General features: G+C 43.8%; 1 protein-coding gene across 2 annotated transcripts in view; it reads left to right on the top strand.

The window, feature by feature from the left end:
- Positions 1-23773, top strand: part of ASCC3 (activating signal cointegrator 1 complex subunit 3) — an 884679-nt gene that overhangs the window by 247541 nt on the left and 613365 nt on the right. For both annotated transcript variants that reach the window (XM_088472337.1, XM_088472346.1), the window contains exons 9-10: positions 324-524; positions 1089-1229. In XM_088472337.1, coding sequence (XP_088328463.1) covers positions 324-524; positions 1089-1229 — 342 coding nt within the window. The remainder of the gene's footprint in view (positions 1-323; positions 525-1088; positions 1230-23773) is intronic.

Here is a 23773-nt window from a genome sequence, read left to right as displayed (position 1 = left end):
TGGAGAGTACTTTCAAAGATTAAAAAAAAATTCTTGAATGTCTTTCATTTATTACTGTAGAATTGCCAACACACACATAACCAGATTAGCATATGATTATATTTAAATAGAATTACCATAACTTTTTTTTTTTCTGATGAAGCTTAATGTCACATTAAACTCTTAATTGGATTTACAACATGGATTAGCTTCTCATCCTTGTTTTCATACTTTTAGCTGCCTCATTCCTCATATTCACAATTTACAGAATTTAAAACTTGTATCCTACTTCCACAATTTATTCTGGAGTAAAACGTACTTCTTTCTAAATTTTTCAATTTCAGATAGGACAGCTGGTCTTCAAGGGAGTGAAGCGTCTGAACCGTATACAATCCATTGTTTTTGAGACGGCTTACAACACAAACGAGAACATGCTCATCTGTGCCCCAACTGGTGCTGGCAAAACTAACATTGCCATGCTTACAGTCTTGCATGAAATTCGCCAAAACATTGAACATGGTGTCATTAAAAAGGATGCATTTAAGGTATGCATTTAACCTGTCTTTCTAGAATTTCATTGGCTGCTTTGGTAGTCATTTGTAATATATCTTACACAATGTATACAACAACATTATTTTATAGAGTTGCCTGGTGCAAGCTTAACGTTAAAACTTAGTTGAAAGATTATTTCCTGTTTAAAATTTGTTTTACACTCATACTAGTAAATAAAGGAAGAAGTTTTCAAGGGTATTATTCATTTCTAATCCACATAAAGAACGCTGCTTGATTTAGTTCATTACTATTACAGCAATCCTTGTTTGTGTCCTGAAAATCTTATTACCCATGTGAAAAGCTATGAAAATGCATTTAGCTTTGATGCAGAACCAATTTTCAAAGTGATGAGGCTATATAAACAAAATCCATTGTCCTCTAAACAGCTGCACACTTATCCAGCAAAGATAACGACTTTTCATATATCACTATTAAGATTTTTCACTGTAAGTGCCTTGAATCATATTTCACAATAAATTGTGATTTGTACTGGTTGCTTTGGGACAAATGACATTGTGAGTTTTGCTCATTTATCAACTTGGTGTCCGTTTGTGCAGATTGTATATGTAGCTCCTATGAAGGCCCTGGCAGCTGAGATGACAAATTACTTCAGCAAGCGTCTAGAGCCACTGGGTATCACAGTGAAAGAGCTGACTGGTGATATGCAGTTGTCAAAAGGTGAAATTTTACGAACCCAGGTAAGTTCAACTAAGGTTGAAAAGTACTGCATTTGCTTTATGCTTTTATTCATCTGGACTTTGTTTATATTACCTACTGGATTTGTATTGCAATTTATGTATATGGTGGGGTCTGAAGAGTTTTTAAAAAGAGTATTCAGCAAACCATTCTGACATGTTGGTGCCTAATATTGTGTTATATATATATATATATTAGGGATGTGCAGGCTCGGTTCTACTCGGTTCCGTTCGGTTCTTTTTACCGAATCTTATTGGCTATCCAAAACTCGTGACAGCTGAAACCCAATAAGATCCGGTAAAAAGAACCGAACGGAACCGAGTAGAACCGAGCCTGCACATCCCTAATATATATATATATATATAAAATATAGTGCATTAACCATATTTATTACATAAAATGGTAATCAACATACATCATACATGGTATCTCAATGTTTATACATAAGTAAAAACGGTGTGGGCTGGTTACCACTTGGTTAAAACAGACCCCATAAGGCATGAACCGCTACCGCTCTCCTCCATCGGAATCAGACCCTCGTATCCAGCCACCGGTGGAAGCTGTCTCGAGTTGGATCACAGCAGTCCGGAGACTCTGAGGTAAAATGGATTCTGGTGATAAAGAAGCATTTCCTGAGGTAGGCACATTCTCAAGATAGATGTTTCCACAACAGAAGGTTACGGCTGTATTGGAATACCTACTGTACCAGTGTTCTATCATGTTATTTTTCTTTTCAAACACACCTTATACATTCTTCCTTGGAATGAAAATAGTCACCTCACCTCTCCATATGCTGGGAGTCCTGCGTGTGGTATACATGGACAATGTGCAAATACCAAAATCTGCAAATACAGTCCTTGTACACCACAGGGACATAACCTTATCTTTCTTAATAGAATTGGACTTTACCATAAACAGCCATTATAGCTCAGTCAGCAGAGCAACAGCCTTTATAGGCAAGATCCCTAAGTTTGAATCATGGCAAAGTACCTATCCTTCCAGTACATGCCTACAATAATGGGACCTGACTCATTCAGAGAAATAGGTAGTAGTACAGAGTTTGGCTCTGAATTTCTTGCAAAAGCCCACAATCTCTCTCAAAGATTTAGTGTCATTAACTGGAAAAATAATATCCCTCTCTTGCAAAAACTCTCCTTAGGGTTTTACTTACAAGTCTGTCACTGCTAGTCAGGCATGATTTACCTATTTCCAATTGGGATTTACTGATAATTTCAAATTACGGGCCTGTATTTGACCCGCCTCTGATTTTAACGACAACATCAGATGTCTGGCATAGAAAGATTTCTCCCAACACAGCTATATGAGGAGAATGTTCAGGGAAGAGAATAGCCTTCATATTAAGTACTTTAGAACTGAGAGCTGAGAAAATAACTTTTCAATCTCTTTAACCTCTTGAGGCACACAATGATCTAGTTCTTCTTGGCACAATATGACAGCTATGTCCTACATAAACAGAATGGGGAAATCTTTTGATGATCCTTTGCATGGAAGCTTTGGACATTTGGCAGGGGATCATAGAAAGGAACATAATTCTAAAAGCAATAGACCTGCCTGAAAATGGTAACTAACTGGAAGATTGCCTTTTCTCTCTATTTTGACTACATTATTGACTGCAACAAAAGTATTGAAGCTTACCTTATTCATTTTGTCACACCCATGGGTTCTCACACCCCAGAAGTGTACCAAATTATTATCTAGGGTCATACCAAACAACTGTTATGTTGAATTCTTTAGTATAATTATTTATAGGAGACAATGTAAAGGTTTGGCTCTTTATAATTTTTTTATTGTTTGTCTACATACCTTGCTCTTACCCCATTTGTCAGAATATATAGCAATTATTCATTACCTATAGAAAACCTTATTGTACAGATAGACCCTTCCAGGATAAATTGGGGGAGATGTATGAAGGGGCAATATGGGGGAGGAGTGGTTTCAGCGCACGTTATGTGCACTGACACCGCTTCTCCCCATGTATTATTGTGAGGTTGTGTGGTAAGTGACAGGGGCTGATATGCTGGGCAATGTATGAACAGCTGCAGTTATCAATATCGTCAGCTGCAGCTGTCGTTGCCCTATCACTATTGCAGAGACAGCACTGACCCTGCTGCGGCGGCTGCCGACTCTGGGCTGCACGCGAGATCTCGCGATGCTTGTGAGATCACGCACATGCCCATTGGAGCTGGCTGGGAAGGGAGACACAGCGCATCAGCACTAGGCTGATGCGCTGTGTGCTCAGACAGGTATCGCCAAAGAGGGGAGTTTCACTCCACCACTCAGGCAGACGAGATGTTATTACATCTCATCTTTAGTGCTTCATGTTCGCCTCGGTAAAGAGGCGAAGCACAAAGAGTTATAGTGGCACGATGCGTGCCACTATAATATATTTACCCCATTCTTTGTTTCATGATAGATGCTGGTATTGATATTTCTCAATTTAAGGGCCTCTCAGTGTTGGGTGACACTGCATCTAAAGCATAAAACAAATGAAGGCTCTTAATTAGGTTTTGCTCTGGCAGATAGAACAGTCAAGACCAGGGCCGTAACTTGGATGGTGTGGCCGGTGCGCCCGCACGAAGGGCCTGATTCAGACCCGCTCGCAAGCGCATTGTGCTCTCAAACGGGTCGATGGTGGCCCAGTGCGCACGCGCGAGCTCTGGAGCGAGCGCAAAAAGTGCTCACTCCGGGACTCACTACAAAAGGGGCGGCTGTCGATGTTGATCGACAGCTCGCCCCATTTTATAGGCTTGGCGGGGGGGGTGGCTTTACAAACTGAGGCATTCCCAAGCTAACGCCTGCTGTTTGTGGGCGTCCCCACTGACATTACCAGTGATGTCAGTGAGAGAGCTTCCGGCTCTATTTGAGTCTATTGTGACTCTATGTGGCCACGAGACCCTTACCACAAGGGTCTCGACGCAAGCCCGATGGTCTTGACCATCGCGACCATCATCATGGCCGCTCACAATAGCTGTGGGTGGTATCCTCGAATATATGTGTGGCTGCTACTTACTCAGTATAAGAAATGTGCTGGTGATCACATAAAAAAAAACATCAATAGTGAAAAATATGAGAACCTAAATGTGTCTGAAAAAGAACATTTGTGAAGTGTGTGTGTATATATATATATATATATATATATATACACACACACACACACACACACACACACACACACACACACACACACACACACACACACAGTCAGGTCCATAAATATTGGGACATTGACAGAATTTTCAGATTTTGGCCTCTATTCACCACCACAATGGTTTTGAAATGAAACAAACAAGATGTGCTTTAACTGCAGACTTTCAGATTTAATTTGAGGGTAATTACATCCAAATCGGGTGAACGGTGTAGGAATTACAACAGTTTCAATTAGGGATGTGCAGGCTCGGATAGGTTCGAGTTTGCACGTGGAGTTCGGATTTTTCCCTCCAAAAAAACGGAACTCAGAACGAGGCAAAACGTCATCTTACATGGACGAACATCATCATTCCTGGTCTTTTGTCCAGGAATGATGATGTTCGTCCATGTAAGATGACGTTTTGCCTCGTTCTGAGTTCCGTTTTTTTGGAGGGAAAAATCCGAACTCCACGTGCAAACTCGAACCTATCCGAGCCTGCACATCCCTAGTTTCAATATGTGCCTCCCACTTTTTAAGGGGCCAAAAGTAATGGGACTATCAACTCAAAAGCTATTTCATGGACAGGTGTGGGCTATTCCCTCAGTATTTCATTATCAATTAAGCAGGTAAAAGGTCTGGAGTTGATTCTAGGTGTGACATTTGCATTTGGAATTAGTTGCTGTCAACTCTCAATATGAGATCCAAAGAGCTGTCACTATCAGTGAAGCAAGCCATCATTAGGCTGAAAAATCAAAACAAACCGATCAGAGAGATAGGAAAAACATTAGGTGTGACCAAATCAACTGTTTGGAACATTCTTAAAAAGAAAGAGCACACCGGAGAGCTCAGCAACACCAAAAGACCCGGAAGACCACGGAAAACAACTGTGGTGGATGACAAAAGAATTATTTCCCTGGTGAAGATAAACCCCTTCACAACAGTTGGCCAAATCAAGAACACTCTCCAGGAGGTAGATGTATATGTGTCAAAGTCAACAATCAAGAGAAGACTTCACAAGAGTGAATATAGAGGGTTCACCACAAGATGCAAACCATTGGTGAGCCACAAAAACAGGAAGACCAGATTAGAGTTTGCCAAAGAACATCTAAAAAAGCCATTACAGTTCTGGAACAACATCCTATTGACAGATGAGACAAAGATCAACTTGTACCAGAGTGATGGGAAGAGAAGGAAAGGAACTGCTCATAATCCAAAACATACCACCTCATCAGTGAAGCATGGTGGTGGTAGTGTCATGGCGTGGTCATGCATGGCTGCCAATGGAACTGGTTCCCTTGTATTTATTGATGATGTGACTGCTGACAAAAGCAGCAGAATGAATTCTGAAGTGTTTCGGGCAATATTATATGCTCATATTCAGTCAAATGCTTCAGAACTCATTGGACAGCGCTTCACAGTACAGAAGATGGACAATGACCCGAAGCATACTGCAAAAGCAACCAAAGAGTTTTGTAAGGCTAAAAAGTAGAATGTTATGCAATGGCCAAGTCAATCCCCTGACCTGAATCCGATTGAGCATGCATTTCACTTGATGAAGACAAAACTGAAGGGAAAATGCCCCAAGAACAAGCAGGAACTGAAGACATTTGCAGTAGAGGCCTGGCAGAGCATCACCAGGGATGAAACCCAGCGTCTGGTGATGTCTATGCGTTCCAGACTTAAGGCTGTAATTGCCTGCAAAGGATTTGCAACAAAGTATTAAAAAGTGAAAGTTGGATTTAGGATTGTTTAGTTTGTCCCATTACTTTTGGCCCCTTAAAAAGTGGGAGGCACATATAGAAACCGTTGTAATTCCTACACCGTTCACCTGATTTGGATGTAATTACCCTCAAATTAAATCTGAAAGTCTGCAGTTAAATCACATCTTGTTTGTTTCATTTCAAAGCCATTGTGGTGGTGAATAGAGGATAAAATATGAAAACTCTGTTAATGTCCACAATATTTATGGACCTGACAGTATATATATATATATATATATAGATATATATATAGATATATATATACACACACCCGTGTTTGATAATAAATGACAACTTATCCGGTAATGGTATCTTCGGTCAAATGACCCTTATTGGTTTCATGAAATAAATTAAAGAATGCAACATAGTGTGTACCATTTTTCAACACTGTATGCTTAATAGATTATCAAATACCCATTTTAGGAACAGATTTGTCCCATATAAAATCCTCAATCACAATTAATTAGGGTAAAAAAGCAATTTTTATTCTAACAGTGACATAAATAGCTAAAAAACAAAACACGTACATTTTGGACACGTCACATGAATTACTGAAGGAACTACTCATATGGTGCATACACACGGTCCAACTTGCTTGATCATCGATATCGTTGAACATTTTTTTCTACTTTAAAAATGAACAATATCGTTGAACTATTTCATCAACGATCATGAACGATTTCATGAGCGATGAACGATATCTGACAGTATTTAAATGATGAAATCTATCAAGGTGGCCTGCATGTACGGTGGACCTCAGATATCGCTATCGTCCATACAGCCACGCGCATCGTTGGTCATTCAATGCAAAAAAAGTCAATGATATGAACGATATAATAAATAATATCGTTTTCGTTCATATCGTCCTGCAAAGTTGGACCGTGTGTATGCACCAATAAGCGCAAGTGAGGTGGTTGTTTTTTTGTATACATTGTTTCGAGTTGGTAACCCGGTTGCAGCCTTTGCTGCTTTGAGGTGCAGCACCATTGTGGGGTTAATTATTATTTTTTCTCAGGATAAGGAAATCAGTTTATGGATACAGTACCTGCTCTAGATGCATTTTGTGAGCCCTGGACCATTAGGGATAGCGTGGAGCCCACCATCCCCTCCAGAGCTGAAGAAAAGAGAGATTGCAGCAGCTCTAGTCCACCAACGGACTGAGGGCCTGATTCAGACCCGCTCGCAAGCGGGTCGATGTTACCCAAGTGCGCAGATGAGACCCTACAACAAGGGTCTCGTCGCAAGCAGGATGGTCACGATGGTCTTGACCATCGCGACCATCATTTTGGCCGCTCGCTATAGCTGTGGGTGGTCACCCACAGCTATGCGAGCGGCCAGGAGGCCGCTCCAAAAAGTAAGAGGGACGGCCCTGATTCAGAGCAAGCGCTCTGTCAGAGCGTCCGGCTCTGAATCAGGGCCCGAGTCACATAACTTGTTAAAATTACGCTGAGGTGGTTGTGTGCGTGCAACCATTAAATGGTTAACCCTCGCATCATAATTGAATTATTAGCTTGCATACCCACCTACTTTACATTAAGATTCCCTTCTTCCAGAGGTAGAGAAGCTTGCCTCAATTGCTTCCTGCAGATGCAGGACAAGCACTTGTTACCTCTCCTCAAGCAATCAGGTGGTTGGTTCTGTGAAAAAGACCAGCCCATCACTCATACAACCAACCATTTCTCAGCTGAGGGTTCTGGGAAATTGAAAATGTCTCCTGAGTGTGTACGTGGAAATAGAATACACTTTCTACATCTACAATAATATACAGAAATGGTAGGCAACCTGTGGCACTCCAGCTACTGTGGGATGATACATCCCAGCAAGCTCTAACAACAAAACTTGTGCAAGGCATGTTGGGATGTGTAGTTCCATAGCATCTGGAGTACCACAGGTTGCTTACTCCTGATATATACAACATGGGGCATGCCAATAATAGATATAAATGTACACATTAAGTTGTGTTCCCTTCTTTGTGTAGAGAAATGTGATGACATAGTTTTTTATTAAATCTAGAAATCGAGTTTGTATACTTCCTACATTCTATTCCACTAAATTCTATTCCACTCTAATGTGGGGTACACAATTTTCCCAACGCCCACTGGCTGATTGCCCGCCCGACCAATTTGGTAAGTATGTAGCTGTGCATACAGACTTGCCAATCAGCCGGTCGATATGTCTGGCCGCAGGAACCAGTTGTGACGTCATTGTTGCTGGTTCCTATGGCCAGCATATGAGTTGGTTGGTCGCCCGTACACACAGGCAGATGTGCAAGTAACAGTGTATCTTTCAAATATATCACATCAGCCTTGCTGCATGGATGGTGCAATATATCTGTCAAAGAGTTGGTTGACAGATATATATTGTGTGTACACATTGACTGACGGTCAGGATTATATATTGTTCGTCGACTGTACAAACGATATATCGTCCAATGTTTGCCCATTATAAGCAGTTTTTTCAATAAAATAACCAGATAATAAATATGGTCTATTACTTTACAGCATTTTCAATGGTATTTTCAAGAATGGTCCCTGAAAACTCCTACATAGATATAGAAACATAGAATTTGACGACAGATAAGAACCACTTGGCCCATCTTGTCTACCCTTTTTTAACCTTAAGACAACCTCAAACCCTATTTGATTCTCAGTTCTTTGTAAGGATATTCTTATGCCTATCCCAAGCATGCTTAAATTGCTCTACTGGCTTAGGGCCTTGTTAGGCAGCGGATGCAATGGCGTTTACAGACGCAGATTGGGTGATTGTTTGACATCACGCATGAGTATAAGCTGCACTGCTCGTGTGCAGCAATGACTTTGCGATTATGGACGCTCAGAGAAATCCATTACAAAGTGAGTGACAGGCTGTTAACGGTTGGGTTGATGACGGGGGGATGGTCTTAAAAAACGCAGACGTGTGTCCGTTTGAACGACATTTCATGGGAGTGCATATATTAGCCACTATGATTGCATACGCAGAAGGAGAACTCTCTACGTGCGAGGAGACTTGCAATGCTTTCAACTGGTCAGGCTTGTAAATGCTGCATGACTGCACCATGTACGTCGATGGTACCGATGTTTACGCAGAAGAGCGACATTGGACAGAAATGAGAAGGCAGCAGTGGGCGTCTTTATATCGGATGTACTTTAACAATCATTATCTTATTTTAGCAACTTCGATTGCATTTGCGTCCACTGCTGAATTAGGCCTATAGCCATTACCAGCTCTGCTGATTCCACTTATCCACTACCATTTCTGTGAAGAACTTTTTCTAAAATTTCCAAACCTCCCTCCAGTTTTAGTGCATCTCCTCGTGATCTAATACTTCTCTTCTTTTGAAGAATGATTTCCTCCTGTACCTTGTTAAAATCCTCTCTGCTCCAAACTATACATATTAATAATTTTTAGTCTTTCTAAGTAAGTTTTGTGATAATGGCCATGAAGTGTGTGTGTGTATGTGTGTGTATATATATATATATATATATATATATATACACACACACACACACACACACATTGAAGACATGACCCTGAAGTTCACCTGCAGCCTTTATTTGTTTAAATTGTCATCACCTATAACCGCATGCCATTGTTCCTGAAAAGGACCCCATCCATTAAAACAGTGGCATAAGTACTGTGAGTGCAAGGGGTGCAGCTGCTATAGTGCCTGAGCTGCCTCTGTGGCCTGCTGCTCCCCTTGCACCCAGTCACGCACACAAGGTGGACCGATCCAGTCAGAGTCACCGTGGTGGGCCGGGTGTCAGCGGGGTTCATTTGGCACCGGTCCGCCAGCTGATTATAGCTGGCGCACTGACAGGCATGGAGAGACAGCGCCACTGGTTGCGAGGCAATCAGAGCTGACACACCTGCAGCCAATCAGCAGTGGCGGCTCTTGATTGGCTGCTGGTCTGCAAGCTCCAATTGGCTCGCAGCCGTCGCCAGATTCAAATTGCGCCGGCGCTATCTGTTCATGTCTGCAGATGCCTGCTAGTGCGCCAGCTGTAATTAGCTGGCAGTCTGGAACCAAATCCACACCTGCTGGCTGCTGATGACTGATGCTGGGACATTACTGTGGGGCATAATGTTATAAGGGGCTTTGCTGTGTGGCATAATGTTGTAAGGGCCACTACTATTGTGTGGAATAAGGTTTTATATGGGGCACGGGGCAGTACTACTATGGGGTAAGGGCATTACTGGGTGGTATAATGTGTAAGGGGCATTACTGTGTTATGTAAGGGGCATTACTGTGTGACATAATGTATAAGGGGCATTACAACTGTGTGGCCTTATGTGTATAAGATGTACTACTGTGTGGCATAACCTGAATGGGCTCTGTGTGACAAAACATGAATGCACTCTGTGTGGGGCAAATGTATATGTTATTTCTACCTCTGGGGGGCTCTTCTAAGAGCTTGCTATGTGACCCCCAAAGTTCTAGTTATGCCCTTGCATGCAAACACAGAGGGCTGACTAATATATATGGTCACTTTAGAAAGGACTGGATTTAATATGAACTTGCATGAGTCATAAAGTTTGAAACTTGCGCAGACTGTGAGGTTAAATGGATATGCAGCTTTCACACAGATTTTTGACAGACTGCCAATTTCCACTGGAGCCAGCCTTGGAACATGTGTAATTCAAGAGTGTTCCCATTTTTAGGAATAGTGTGACAGTGTGTGGCCCTAACGAAGTTCAAATCTAGGCAAAAAAAACCCTAATCCTGGTCAAACTACACCACCTTGCCAAATTTGATGGAGCTAGGTACAAACTGGCCGTGCATAAAGGACAAATGGACAGACAGACACACTTTCTCGATTATTATATTAAATATATGTATGTGTGTATATATATATGAATGTGTGTGTATATATATATATATGTGTGTGTGTATATATATATATATATATATATATATATATATATATATACAGTATGTATAATGTACACTATATGGACAAACTCATTTGGCCACACCTGTTAATTATTGAATTTTGAATTGAGGTGTTTCAATCAGACCCGTTGCCACAGGTGTAGAAAATCAAGCACCTAGCCATGCAGTCTCCATTTGCAAACATTTGTAATACAAAATGGGTCGTTCTGAAGAGTTCTGTGACTTCAAGCGTGCTACTGTGATACAGATGTGCCCACATACTGTATATCTATCCTCCGTGTGCTACAAGTCGCTCCACACAACACAGGAGCTCAGTGTGACTCCGTAGCGCTGAGCATCTTTTCGTGCATCGTTTTACCTTCATATTGCATATTGATAGCATAAGCAGCTTCTGCTGATTAAAATGAAATGCAGCATGCCTATGTTCTGTGTGTGACTGCGGGTGTATTTGCATGCTAAACTCTACGTTACAGTGTTACAGTGTTACAGCTGACACAGTAACGTAGCATTTCGCATGCAGATACACCAGCACTTGGTCAGAGAACATAGGCATGATGCATATCATTTTAATCAGAAACTGCTTGTGCTATCTATTCGCATTACTGTGCGAATAAGACACATTTGAAGGTAAAAAGATGCACGAAAAGACGCTCCGTGCTACCGAGTCACACCATGGCATGGCGCAACTAGAAGAGCTGTTTAATGCGCCAGGAGGCTAGATGTATGTGGACCCATCTGTAGCTACCTTTGCAATAAGACGACTCGTGAAATTTCATCCTTGCTGGATATTCCACAGTCAACTGTAGGTGATATTTTTAGAAAGTGGAAGCGTTTAAGAACAACAGCAACTCTGCCTCGTAGGTGAAGACCGCGTAAAATAACAGAGCGGGGTCAACGACTGCTAAGGCGCATGGTGTGTAAAGTCACTAAACGCTCTTCTGATTTCATAGCTGTAGAGTTCCAAACTTCCAGTGGCATTAATGTAAGCACAAAAACTGTGCGACGGGAACTTAATGGAATGGGTTTCCATGGCCGAGCAACTGCATGCAAGCCTCACATCACCAAGTCCAATGCCAACCGTCGGATGGAGTGGTGTAAAGCACACCGACACTGGACTGTGGAACAGTGGAAACGTGTTTTGTGGAGTGATGAATCACACTTCTCTGTTTGGCAGTCAAATTGGCTAGTCTGGGTTTTGGCAGATGCTAGGAGAATGTTACCTGCCTGACTGCATTGTACCAACTGTGAAGTTTGATGGAGGAGGGTTATTTGGTATGGGGTTGTTTTTTAGTGTTTGTCTAGGCCCCTTATGTCCAGTGAAGGGCAATCTTAATGCTTCGGCATACCATGACATTTTGTACAATGCCATGCTTTCAACTTTGTGGCAACAGTTTGGGGAAGGTACTTTTCTTTTCCACCATGACTGTGCCCCAGTGCACAAAGCAAGTACTATAAAGATATGGTTTGATGAGTTTTGTGTGGAAGAGCTTGACTGGCTGCACAGAGCCCTGACCATAACCTCATCGAGCACCTTTGGGATGAACTGGAACGGAGATTGTGAGCCAGGCCTTCTCGTCCAACATTAGTGCCTGACCTCATAAATGCTGTACAGAATGAATGGGCACAAATTCCCACAGAAACACTCAAGAAGAGTGGAAGCTATTATTGCTGCAAAAGGGGGACCGACTCCATATTAAAGTATATGTATTTGAATTCATTGTCATTACAGTCCCTGTTGGTGTAATGGTCAGGCGTACGAATACTTTAGTCCATATAGTGTGTGTGTGTGTGTATATATATATATATGTGTATATATATATATATATATATATTCCATACACACAAAAACCTTACGGTTTCACATGTCCCATTAAGGCGTCTTACACATGATCTGAAATTTCACAAAACCTACTGAATTTCTGCCACTCAAACTCAAAAAGTGATGAAATTCCGATCATTAAGGCTAGCGCCTTAATGGACGTGTTCCTTGTGCAATACAGATTATGGTATGCCATCACACCCTGTGGTTAACTGCAGATTCAGGGATAATGTTTTGGCCAGGTCCCTCGGCCAAAGCATTATCCTGACTGCTAGTCAGCCCAGGCCAGGGATGCCTGGGAAGCTGGGAAACCCCCCAATAATTGGGTCCCACTCTTCAGGGCACCCCAGGCCTAGAATTCAGTTTATTCAAATTACCCGTGCCCTTATAATTATACCTCATACATAATATTGACGCAGTATGGGACAACATAAAAAAGTTGCTTATGTGAAAGGTAGTTAAAGCGAATGCACGTATACTTTTCAAAGCTGTCTGAACAATCTGCTCATGTGACGTAAAGTAGACAAAGCTCATTTGTTTTAATAGAAAAACATATTTTAAAAAAGCTGCTTTCTTCTTGGATGAAAAAATGCAGCAGAATATATCTAGTGTGGTACAACTCTTAAAAAACAAAACAAAAAAAACCCCTGCAAAATGTCAGGCCAGCAGGAAAAAAGCTGAAACAAACATATGCAACATACAAGTGTCTGTTTTTTCTCTTGCACCTGTCATGAGCAATTAAACAACTCCCTAGAAAACGCTCATATATTATGGAGATCTTTGCAGACAGAAAAAAGTCACTAAAATATTGAAGAGCAAAAATCTTTTCCTGTTGAGTTTGTGTAATACCAATTTAGTCAGTGTCAGATTTTAAGCACCATTCATTATATTCATTAAGAATAGGGATAACAGAATAAGGGGTCGAAGTACTAATAATCGTGAACTTGCCGCGATTATTATGTAACCATATTGCATGGGCTATTTTCATTATTAATAAAATATCCCCGCTATGTACAAAGGGGAACTCTCAGGAACAGTAATTGCGGTAGCTCCTGTCCCTGCGAGTTATATCTCCAGCATTTAGTAGAAGTCTTTCACATTTGTGAAAGTCTCTTTCCTGGGGAAGCTGACACTGCGCATGTGCACAGTGTCCGCTTCCGGAGCCGGCCGAGGCTGCGTGAGAGATATAAAAATATCTCTCTATCCTGCTCCTCCATAGGCTTAAAGCACTTTACACCATCTGATGATGATGTAAACTACCAGGGCCATACTCTGAAAAGCTTAACACATGAGCGCCAAGTGACCCCGTAACGCTGTGCATCTTTTTGAGTGACTTTCCCTTCAATGCATCGTATTTACACAGCGATGCATCTGCATGCGAAATGCTACGTTACAGTGTCACAGCAGCTGACACTGTAACGTAGCATTTCGTATGCAGATGCACTGGCATTTGCACACAAGATATATACATGCCGCATATCATTTTAATCAGGAGTAGCTGCTTGTGTGTCCTATTCGCATCGCTGTTTGAATAAGGCACAACTAGAAGGACTGTTTAATGCGCAAGCAGGCTAGATGTATGTTGAAATCTGTAGGTACAGTGCATAAAATTATGCAGAAACTCCAATTTCTACATAATTTTATGTGTAAAAAAAAAAACAGCTTGAATAAGCATTTAATTATATTTAGTCACATACAAAAATGTGTGTATATATGTATATATAATCAGCAAATAATGGCGGCACTCCACGACTAGATAATAAGCAAAAACGGCAGCTTTATTGCGTCAATCCAACGTTTCGGGCGTCAGCCCTTCGTCTGGGATACACACATACAATAATACAAAACACATAAATAGACAAACAATTAAAAATTACCTGATCCAGGTGAGCCGGAAACTCAGCGTCCACCTCCATCGGCCCCAGCAAACATGCACCCAAAGAGCAGAGTCGCGGTCAGCGTGACGTCATCGGGAAGTGTCCGCGAGGTAACCGGACCACCTGCACCACCCATGTAGTCATGGCAACAAACCTGTTGCCGTAAGTATAGAAACATTATCAGGGGGATATCCAACAATATACATGGCATAATATAAATACTTCATTAAGCACATATACAATAACCACGGCATAATATAAATACTTCATTAAGCACATATATAATAATTATGCTGTACTGACTACAAATTTCAATCACATTATATCCATATGGGAAACACCAACCATAATAGATATAACAGCTATGTATAGAACATATACAGCGGACTATACGTAACGGAAATATCCACATAGACAGTCTACAAAGCAACAGGATCATAATACTATGATATTATATTGCATGAACAAGTATAGAAATATAAGCAGCACAGACTACTATACCTATAGAAAGCGTTGCAAGCCAAGGGTTTCATTAAGCCCCCTGGGTGCCATGGTATCAAGTTTAAAGATCCAACGACACTCTGCTTGCAATAATTTCAGAGATCTATTACCACCCCTAATATTAAATGGGATGTGATCAATGATTTTAAACCTTAGATCCGCCACTCCATGTTTTAAAGCTATCCAATGCCTAGCAACTGGCTGTTCGCTAAATCCTGCATTGATACCTAAACGGATAGCCGACCGGTGTAATGCCATACGCTTTTTGATTTGGCGTTCTGTTTTACCCACGTAGTTAAGTCCACATGGGCAAAACAGCATATATACCACAAATGTACTACACGTTACTGGGAACCTAATGGAAAATCTCTTACCCGTGTGCGGATGCTTGAAGGTATCACCCAAAATCACCGCCCTACAGGTTATACATCCCAAACATCGATGGTAACCATTTTTTAAAGATAAAAAATGTTGGTGTTTTTTCTTTTTCAACTTGGCCACATCAAGTTTCACCAGACGATCCCTAAGGTTTCTAGCACGAGTATAGCATGGCATTACTCTAGAACCTTTTAGAGTCGTTAGATCACTATCAGTATTGACTAACGGCCAGAGGTTTTTTACAATTCTGGCTGTTTCTGTGCTTCTAGTGTTAAACCGATTAACCCAGGGCATGACTTGAGCTGATAAACTCTTCGTCTGATTAGAACTGATGGTCATTTCTCTGGGCAAGTCCAACACTCTCTGCTTGATCTTATAAAGTTCATTTAACTTATAACCTCGCGCTACAAATTTGTTAACCATTAAATTCAACTGATATTCCAATTGGGCCGGGTCACTGGTAATACGCCTAACCCTCAACATTTGAGAGTAGGGTAAACCGCGACGTAAAGATAGTGGATGAAAACTGTCGTGTCTAAGAATGGTGTTTCTATCTGTCTCTTTAACAAACAAATCAGTATTAAGCACCCCCTCTTTCAATGAGATGCTAACATCCAAAAAGTGTATATTAACGCTATCAATAGTAAAGGTCAATTGCACCTCATGACCCGAACGATTGTGTGTATCTAAAAGATTTTGCAGTTCATCTCTTGGACCTGAACAGAAAATCAATAGATCATCTATGAATCTACAATACAATAACAATTAGCTGGAAACATCGGCGACAGAACTAAATAGTTGTTGTTAAATCATATACATGTACGCATTGGCGTACGATGGGGCCACATTAGACCCCATCACACAGCCGAGTTTCTGGTCAGGACCAATTCAAGCAATTTTAGAAAAAGACTGATGGGGGGACCCGTATATAATGGTTTATCCCTAATAAGTTTTTCAACCGCTTTTAGACCTTGCTGATGTGGTATGCAAGTATAAAGTGAGGTAACGTCTGCACTACAAAGAAGAGTATCATCAGGTAAAGTATCAAAATCCTTCAGTTTAATCAACAAGGAAGTAGTATCCCTCAAATAAGAAGGTATGCTTTGAACACATACATTAAGGTATCCATCCAGCATGACCGAAATCGGCTGATATAGTGATCCCCTGGCCGAAATAATAGGTCGGCCAGGGGTACTCACTAAAGTTTTATGTACCTTAGGGAGGGTATAAAATAAAGGGACAATAGGAAAATCAACCATCAAGGTGGAACATAACTCATTAGAAATCATACCCTCTGAAACTGCAATAGCCAATACTGAATCTAACTCTCTTTTATAGGCATATGTGGGGTCCCTCGGCAGGAGCTCATAAGTATCATAATTGAGCAGCTGTCGTTGGCACTCCCTATCATAAGCCTCAAGGTCTTGTATCACCACAGTACCACCCTTGTCGACACTGCGAATTACCACATCAGACCTACTTTCCAAAGACCGCAATGCATCAGATTCATCGCTCGATAAATTATTACCAACATTTAAACCAATGGGCAATTGTTGAACCCGTTGGTCTACCATCCTGGTAAAGGTTTTAATAGATGTACTTCTTGTAGCTGGGTCAAATTTAGACTGGGGTTTGAATTTATTCAAAAATTCAGGAACCACATCAGAGTCCTGCACAGATGGCTTAGGTTGTTTCCCAAAGAACTCTTGTAAACGTAGCTTGCGATTAAGTCTATAAGTGTCAACTTTCCACTGGAACTCATCAAATTGACTGGTTGGAATATAAGAGAGTCCCTTAGCCAACACACTGTGTTTGGAAGGAGTGAAAGTTACAGATGACAAATTAAAAATCGTATTTTTCTACTTCAGGGTCCATAGGGTATCCACAGGATACCTTGGGGTATAGGCGATGGCGGCAGACATCCAGGCACCACAGAGTTAAATTTTCAGCCTCCCAGGATGCACTGGGGTCCCTCTCTTATATCCCGCCCCCGAGCCTCAGGCCACTCAGTTTTCGTAGGTGCCTGGCCGGACCAGTCGCACCGTACAGAGGGGGGTCTTTTTAAGGCCCCTGAATATTTCTTCGCAGCTGTGGCTGCACAACTAGAGTGCTCCAGCATAGGACAGTCAGTATTGACGTCCATGCTGTCACTCCTACATCCCGCCGGTACCAGAACGCCGGTACCGATCCGGGGATGCTGGTAGGTAGCTGGGGTCACAGCTAGCGGTGATCCCCGGCTACCTGGACTGTGGCCGGATGCACGGGGAACAAGGTAAGCGGCGGGGTCCCGCGGTGGGCACCCGCCGGTAACACAGTCCTGTTTGGTCCCCAGGCAGGGGGCTCCCTGGGGACCGGCTGCGCGTGGGGCCAGGTACTGATCCTGCGCCTTCCACTAGACCACCAGGGACAGCGGGCCGCAGCATGTGCGGTACAGCGCGACGTCCCAGGGGTTGATAGCACGCCAGGGGAGAACGCCTTCCCTGTCTCACAGCCGGCGTCTCCCCCGCTGCACAGTGCCATTCCACAGCAGTCTGAGCGGGCTGTGTCAGCGCTCCTCGCCCGGGCCCTGCCTTCTCTCTGCTCCTCGGTGGCCATTTTCTCACTACATGTGCTGGGGATGGCAAACGCTGCTGGAAGCTGATACAGATGCCATTGCGGTCCGGGTCCCCCGCATACCTCTCCTTCAATTAAGGTCAGTGTATGCAGCACTGTTTCCTACCAGGCTCTGGTCTGTGTAGTTGATCGCAGTGCCTGTAATGCAGGATGTTATCTGTGTATTGTATGTGACTTAAATGCTAGCGCTGTTTGCCTGTACTTTCATTTCTGACTGTCAGCCTTTTCCTATCCCTGTTCTTCTGCTACAGCCCTTGCGGTGCGGTGTCGCAGGGTGTTTATTACCTCACAGTAAACGTGGTTTTTCTGTGTGGGAGGTCACATACGCTCCGTTCACACTCCTCATGTCGGAAAGTGAACGAGGATATCCTCTTCCAGCTATAATGTACTGATATCATGTGCAGTTAGCGGAGGGATATGTAGACGCTGAGGGTTTATGGAGGGCATGTTGTATTATATATCACGCCCCATTTCTGTCACTGTGCCTGCACAAAAAAGGGGACCGCCCTCGGCTGGCTAAAATGCTTACAGCCTTTGTGGGCAACGCCCCCTGCATTTCCCCAAGGGGTTATCACAGCCTGTGGTGGTCTCATCACATGCAGGGGTCCCTGGACAGTTGATGGTACCCCAGTGTATCCTGTTTTTTGCCCCCCCAGGTCTCGCAGGAGCCTGTGTGGGTGAATTTATTGTCCAAATGGTATAGCACCTGATGGACGTTTTACAGGGGGAGTCACCATTTCGGCCCTCTAAACGGCCTTTTGGGTCTCAGACGGGTAAAGACATGACGTCTGCTGACGGTGACATTATTGACTTTTTCAGACACGAGCCCCTTAGTGCAAAGGAGGCGTAGTCTGGGTCTAAAGTCTATATACCTGGCCTTCTACGGGCAGTCCGTGCGGCTTTGGTTATTACATATCCCCCGTGGCTAAATCCAAATATACCTTCTTTAAGGATAAGGGTGTTGCCACTGTAATTCCTCTATTTGGTCAGGTGGATCATTTAGAGGAGGCGTGGAAAATCCGGGTAAGCGGTTCCAGCCTCAAAAACGGTTGACCTTTTGCATACCCCTTTTGCGGATAATTACATTTCCGAATGGGAGTTACCTTTTTACGGGTAGATTCTCATGTTACACGCCTAGTGAGGAGTGCTACGTTGCCCATGCCCTCCAGGTCCTCTTTGAAGGAGGTTCCAGATTGCAAGGTGCAAATATATCTGAAATCCAATATTCCCTTGCTGGAGGGGCTTCCAGGCCGGCTATGGCCGTGTGCTGGGGGCCAGAGCCATGGAACACTGAGTAGGTAACTGGATCTCTGCACACTGACTCTCCAGCAGAGCAGGTGGATAGTGGCAAATTCTCAGAGACTTTGCCACATTCATAATGAGACGGTCTTACATATAGCCTACTCCTTTCCATAATCTCCTCGGCAGCAGTAGCGGCTTGCCGCTCCCTGTGGTTGCGCTCTTGGAAAGCGGACGCAGATTCCATTTGGAATGCTTTGCCTTTTACGGGACAAGTCCTGTTTGGCCCTCGTCTGGACGCAATTGTGGCCCTGTAGGCAGCAGCTACGTCTGCGTGTCTGCCATCGGCTACAGTCCCATCAGGGTCTGGGACTTTGTCTTTTCGGCCCTGTGAGGCCAGGGTAAGTCTAAAATACAGCTTTCCAAGACAGTCAGTAGCCAGGAAATCTGCTCAGCCATAAGAACAGGCTTGGAGTACAAGACGTCCTACTCCCAAGTTGGACTATAAGCCTTCAGCCTCACGGGACGGGCCTCCTCTCGGGAGCCCCCAGAGTTGGAGGCCGGCTTCTCCAGTTCGCCCAGTGCTGGTGTCTGACCACCACGGATACTGGGGTAAGAGAAGTATTTTCTTGAAGGTATGTCCTTTCCTCCCGGTAAAAGCCTCCCAGAAGGTTTTTCGTTACAGGTCTTCTGTCAATTCAGGACAAGGCCCTGTAATTTTTGAGGGTGTTACACTCTATGCTCCAGGCAGGAGTTATAGTACCTATTCCGTTGCCCCAAAGGGGAACGAGGTATTACTCCATCCTCTTTGTGGTACAGACACCCAATGGGTCTTACCAGGACATTCTCAACCTCGAATCCTTCAACAAATTCTTAAGGGTTCCTCGGTTCGGGAGAGGGACCCTGCATTCCATCATTCAATGGAGCCTGGGAATTTTGTGGTGTCGTTGGATATATTCAGGGTGACTACCTGAATATCCCTCTTTTCTTAGCACACCAGTGTTTTCCTCAGGTTTGCAGTGGTCGATAAGCATTTCCAGTTTCTGGCATTGCCCCTTGGTCTGGCCTCCACGTCTCACGGTTTACCAGGGTCATGGTAGTTATGGCAGCCCACCTGCGGATGCAGGGGGTCCGCTTGTTACCCTATCCGAGTGACCTCCTGTTGTTACCACGGTCTCCAGAGATACTTCAGTGCCATATGCAATGGACAATATCTGTGTTGCTACGTTAGGGCTGACTGATAAACTGGAAATGGTCCTCTCTGATTCTTCACAGAGGATGCTCCATATCCCAACATCTGAGGATCTTTGTGATTGAGGAAAAGATCTCTGCATTACAGGCAAAGGTACGCAGTTGCCTGCAGAGTCGCCGAGTGTCTATTCACTTGGCAATGTGGTTCCTGGGTTCCAGGATGTCGCTGTTCGACATGGTGGAGAGTACCCAGCTTCACTCTAAAGAACTTGATCCTCTCCGGATGGGATGGGTTGCCCCATAGGATAAAGTCAATAGGCTTTCCCCGGAGGTTTGTCTCTCTCTGGCCTGGTGGCTGCAGAAAGCTCACCTAAAAACAAGGGGCACCCCCTTTGGGATTGCGGACAGGGTCCTTCTGACGACGGACGCCAGTATCCGTGGCTGGGAAGCATGACGGGCCCACACTTGTTCCAGGGCAGGTGGACACCAGTAGTTTTTGCGCTTCCCATAAACATCTGAGAACTCTGAGCAGTATTCAGGGTTCTCCAGCATGCAGGACAGGTCCTCCACGGAAATACCGTGCAGGTACAGTCTGACAACGCCATCATGATGGCTTATGTAAACCACCTAGGAGGTTCCCGAAGTCAGGCGACACTAACAGTGGTGTCCCGAATTCTGGCTTGGGTGGAAGGCTATATCCCTGCCATTATCGGCAGTGTTCATTCAGGAATCCTCAGATGGAAAGCAGGCTTTCTCAGCCGTCAAGACGTGCATTCAGGGAAATGTCCTCTTTATCAGGAGGTGTTCAATCTTCTGGTGAACAAGTGGAGCCTTTCAGAGATGAGACTCTTCTGATAGACGTAGGTAGGTCCAGTGGACCTTCCAAGTTGTGTACCTCGTCCCTCCGTTATCCCTTCTTCCTCCAGTAATAGCAAGAAGGAGGCACGCTCCTGCTGATAGCTCCAGCGTAGGCCAGATAGCACTATTACTCAGATCTTCGGAGCCTCTCAGTTAACACTCCGAAGCTGTTGCCTCTACGCCCGGACCTGTTGTCTCAGGATCCTGGCTGATACCCAGACCTAGGTTGTCTGTGGTGGAGACTGCCCTCTTAAGGTCTAGGAGTTTTTTCCAGCTCTATAGTTAGCAGGGGCTGTGTCCATGCTAAGAGCTCGGAAGTCTTTATCTGCAAGAATTTACCATTAGGTATGGTATACTTTCTTTCAGGTGTCGCCCTAGAGGCTAGGCTCCTCGGGTATTCCGATATCCAGAGGCTGGCTTTCCTACAGGTGGCCTTAGATAACTGTCTTCGCCTTGCTTACCTCAAGGTGCAGGTTTCTGCCCTGTTAGTATGGTTTCAGTGTAGGATTGCTACTCTTCCTGATGTCCGCACCTTTGTGCAGGGTGTACGTTATATTCAGCATCCCTTTGTTCCACCTGTGGCTCCTTGGGATTTGGCTGTGGTCCTTAGGGCTCTCTGAGGACCGCCATTTGATACACTGGGCTCAGTGGATTTCAAATGGCTTACGGCTAGGACTGTATTCCTTCTGGCTTTTAATTTGGCCAGTAGGATCTCAGAATGGGAGGCTCTGTCATGTAGACCTCCCTTTTTCTCATCTTTCCTAGGAACAGGGCAGTGCTTGCCTTTACTTCCCCAGTCCTGTCTGCTGGTGAGGCCTATTTGGCTGTGGTACGGGCGCTAAGAATTTAAGTTGACTGTACCAGTCCATTTAGGAAATCAGACTCTCGGTTTTGTCCTTTCTGGTTTCCATAAAAAGGGTTGGCCTGCCACTACGCTAACTTTGGCAGGATGGATTCACAGGTCTTCCTGTTCCATCCTCTATTAAAGCTCTTCCACTAGGTCTGTGGGTCCTTCATGGACAGCTCGACGTGGCGCTTCAGCGGTGATTGGCAGCCACGTGGTCATCTGTCCATATTTTTGGTAAGGTATTATGCTTTTGATACCTTTGCCTCTCAGGATGCTTCCTTTCGGCGGCGGATTCTCCTTACAGCACAGGAGTGTCCCCACCCTTAAAGGATACTGCTTTGGGACATCCCCAAGGTATCCTGTGGATACCCTATGGACCCTGAAGTAGAAAATATGAGGTATGGTAAGAACTTACCCTTGTTATCTCTATTTCTACGAAGTCCATAGGGTTCCACAGGACTCCCGCCCTGTCGCACCTGTACTGCAGATGGGCTTTGATCTGGTCACCGGTTTCTCCGTCTCCTTCTGGTGAGAATGTGATTCTTGTGTGTTCCAGACTGTCTTCTCTCTCTTTTTTGCTGCTGCTCCGGCCTATGGCTTGTTACGAAACTGAGTGGCCTGAGGCTCGGGGGCGGGGTATAGGAGAGGGACCCCAGTGCATCCTGGGAGGGTGAAAATTTTACTCTGTGGTGCCTGGATGTCTGCTGCCATCGCCTATACCCCAAGGTATCCTGTGGAACCCTATGGACTTCGTAGAAATAGAGATGACAAGGGTAAGTTCTTACCATATCTCATATTATCTCTTCCGTGGTGGTCTGCGGGTGGCGGCTTTGCCTCGTGTTTTGCCCACCCCGACGGGTTGGTCGCAACCTGGGCTGTTGATAGCAGCCCGGGTGGTTACCCCTAAAGGGTAAGCTCTCACTGAATTAGATGTCTGGGGAAGGCTCTCACCTTCACTCATAGAAGATGTAGAAGATCCTTGCTGAACGAAAGTACGCCTTGGCCTATTGAATTTGCGGGATTGAAAGTTACCTCTTGCCGAGTTATTTAACCAAGAGTATACTCGTTGTTGTTGGTAATCCAATTGTACCTTTAGCCGCTTGTCACGTTTATATTTAATTAAGTCGGCTTTATACTGATCCACTTGTTGTTGTAGTTTGTCTAGCCAACAATTTGCAGTGTCCTGTACAAGAGTAGATTTATGTACATCCTCGAATTTGGCCAACTTCTCCTTTAGTATCACCTAAGTCCTTAGTAGACTCCTCTATGACTAAGAGTATTAAATCCAGTGAGCATTTTGTCAGAATGCCAACCCATTTTACGGCAGAACGGAACACTGTATCTGCCTATGGCTATGGTGGGCATATTGCGGATTCTAAATCCTCTCGGTATCTGTTTAGATTTATAGTAGTCTGATAAAGTAA

Source organism: Taudactylus pleione, unplaced genomic scaffold (genome assembly GCF_031769625.1).
Source record: "Taudactylus pleione unplaced genomic scaffold, aTauple2 ptg000015l, whole genome shotgun sequence".
NCBI lineage: Eukaryota > Metazoa > Chordata > Amphibia > Anura > Myobatrachidae > Taudactylus > Taudactylus pleione.
Note: the sequence above shows the minus strand (reverse complement) of the source record. Positions and strands in the feature narration are given on the sequence as shown.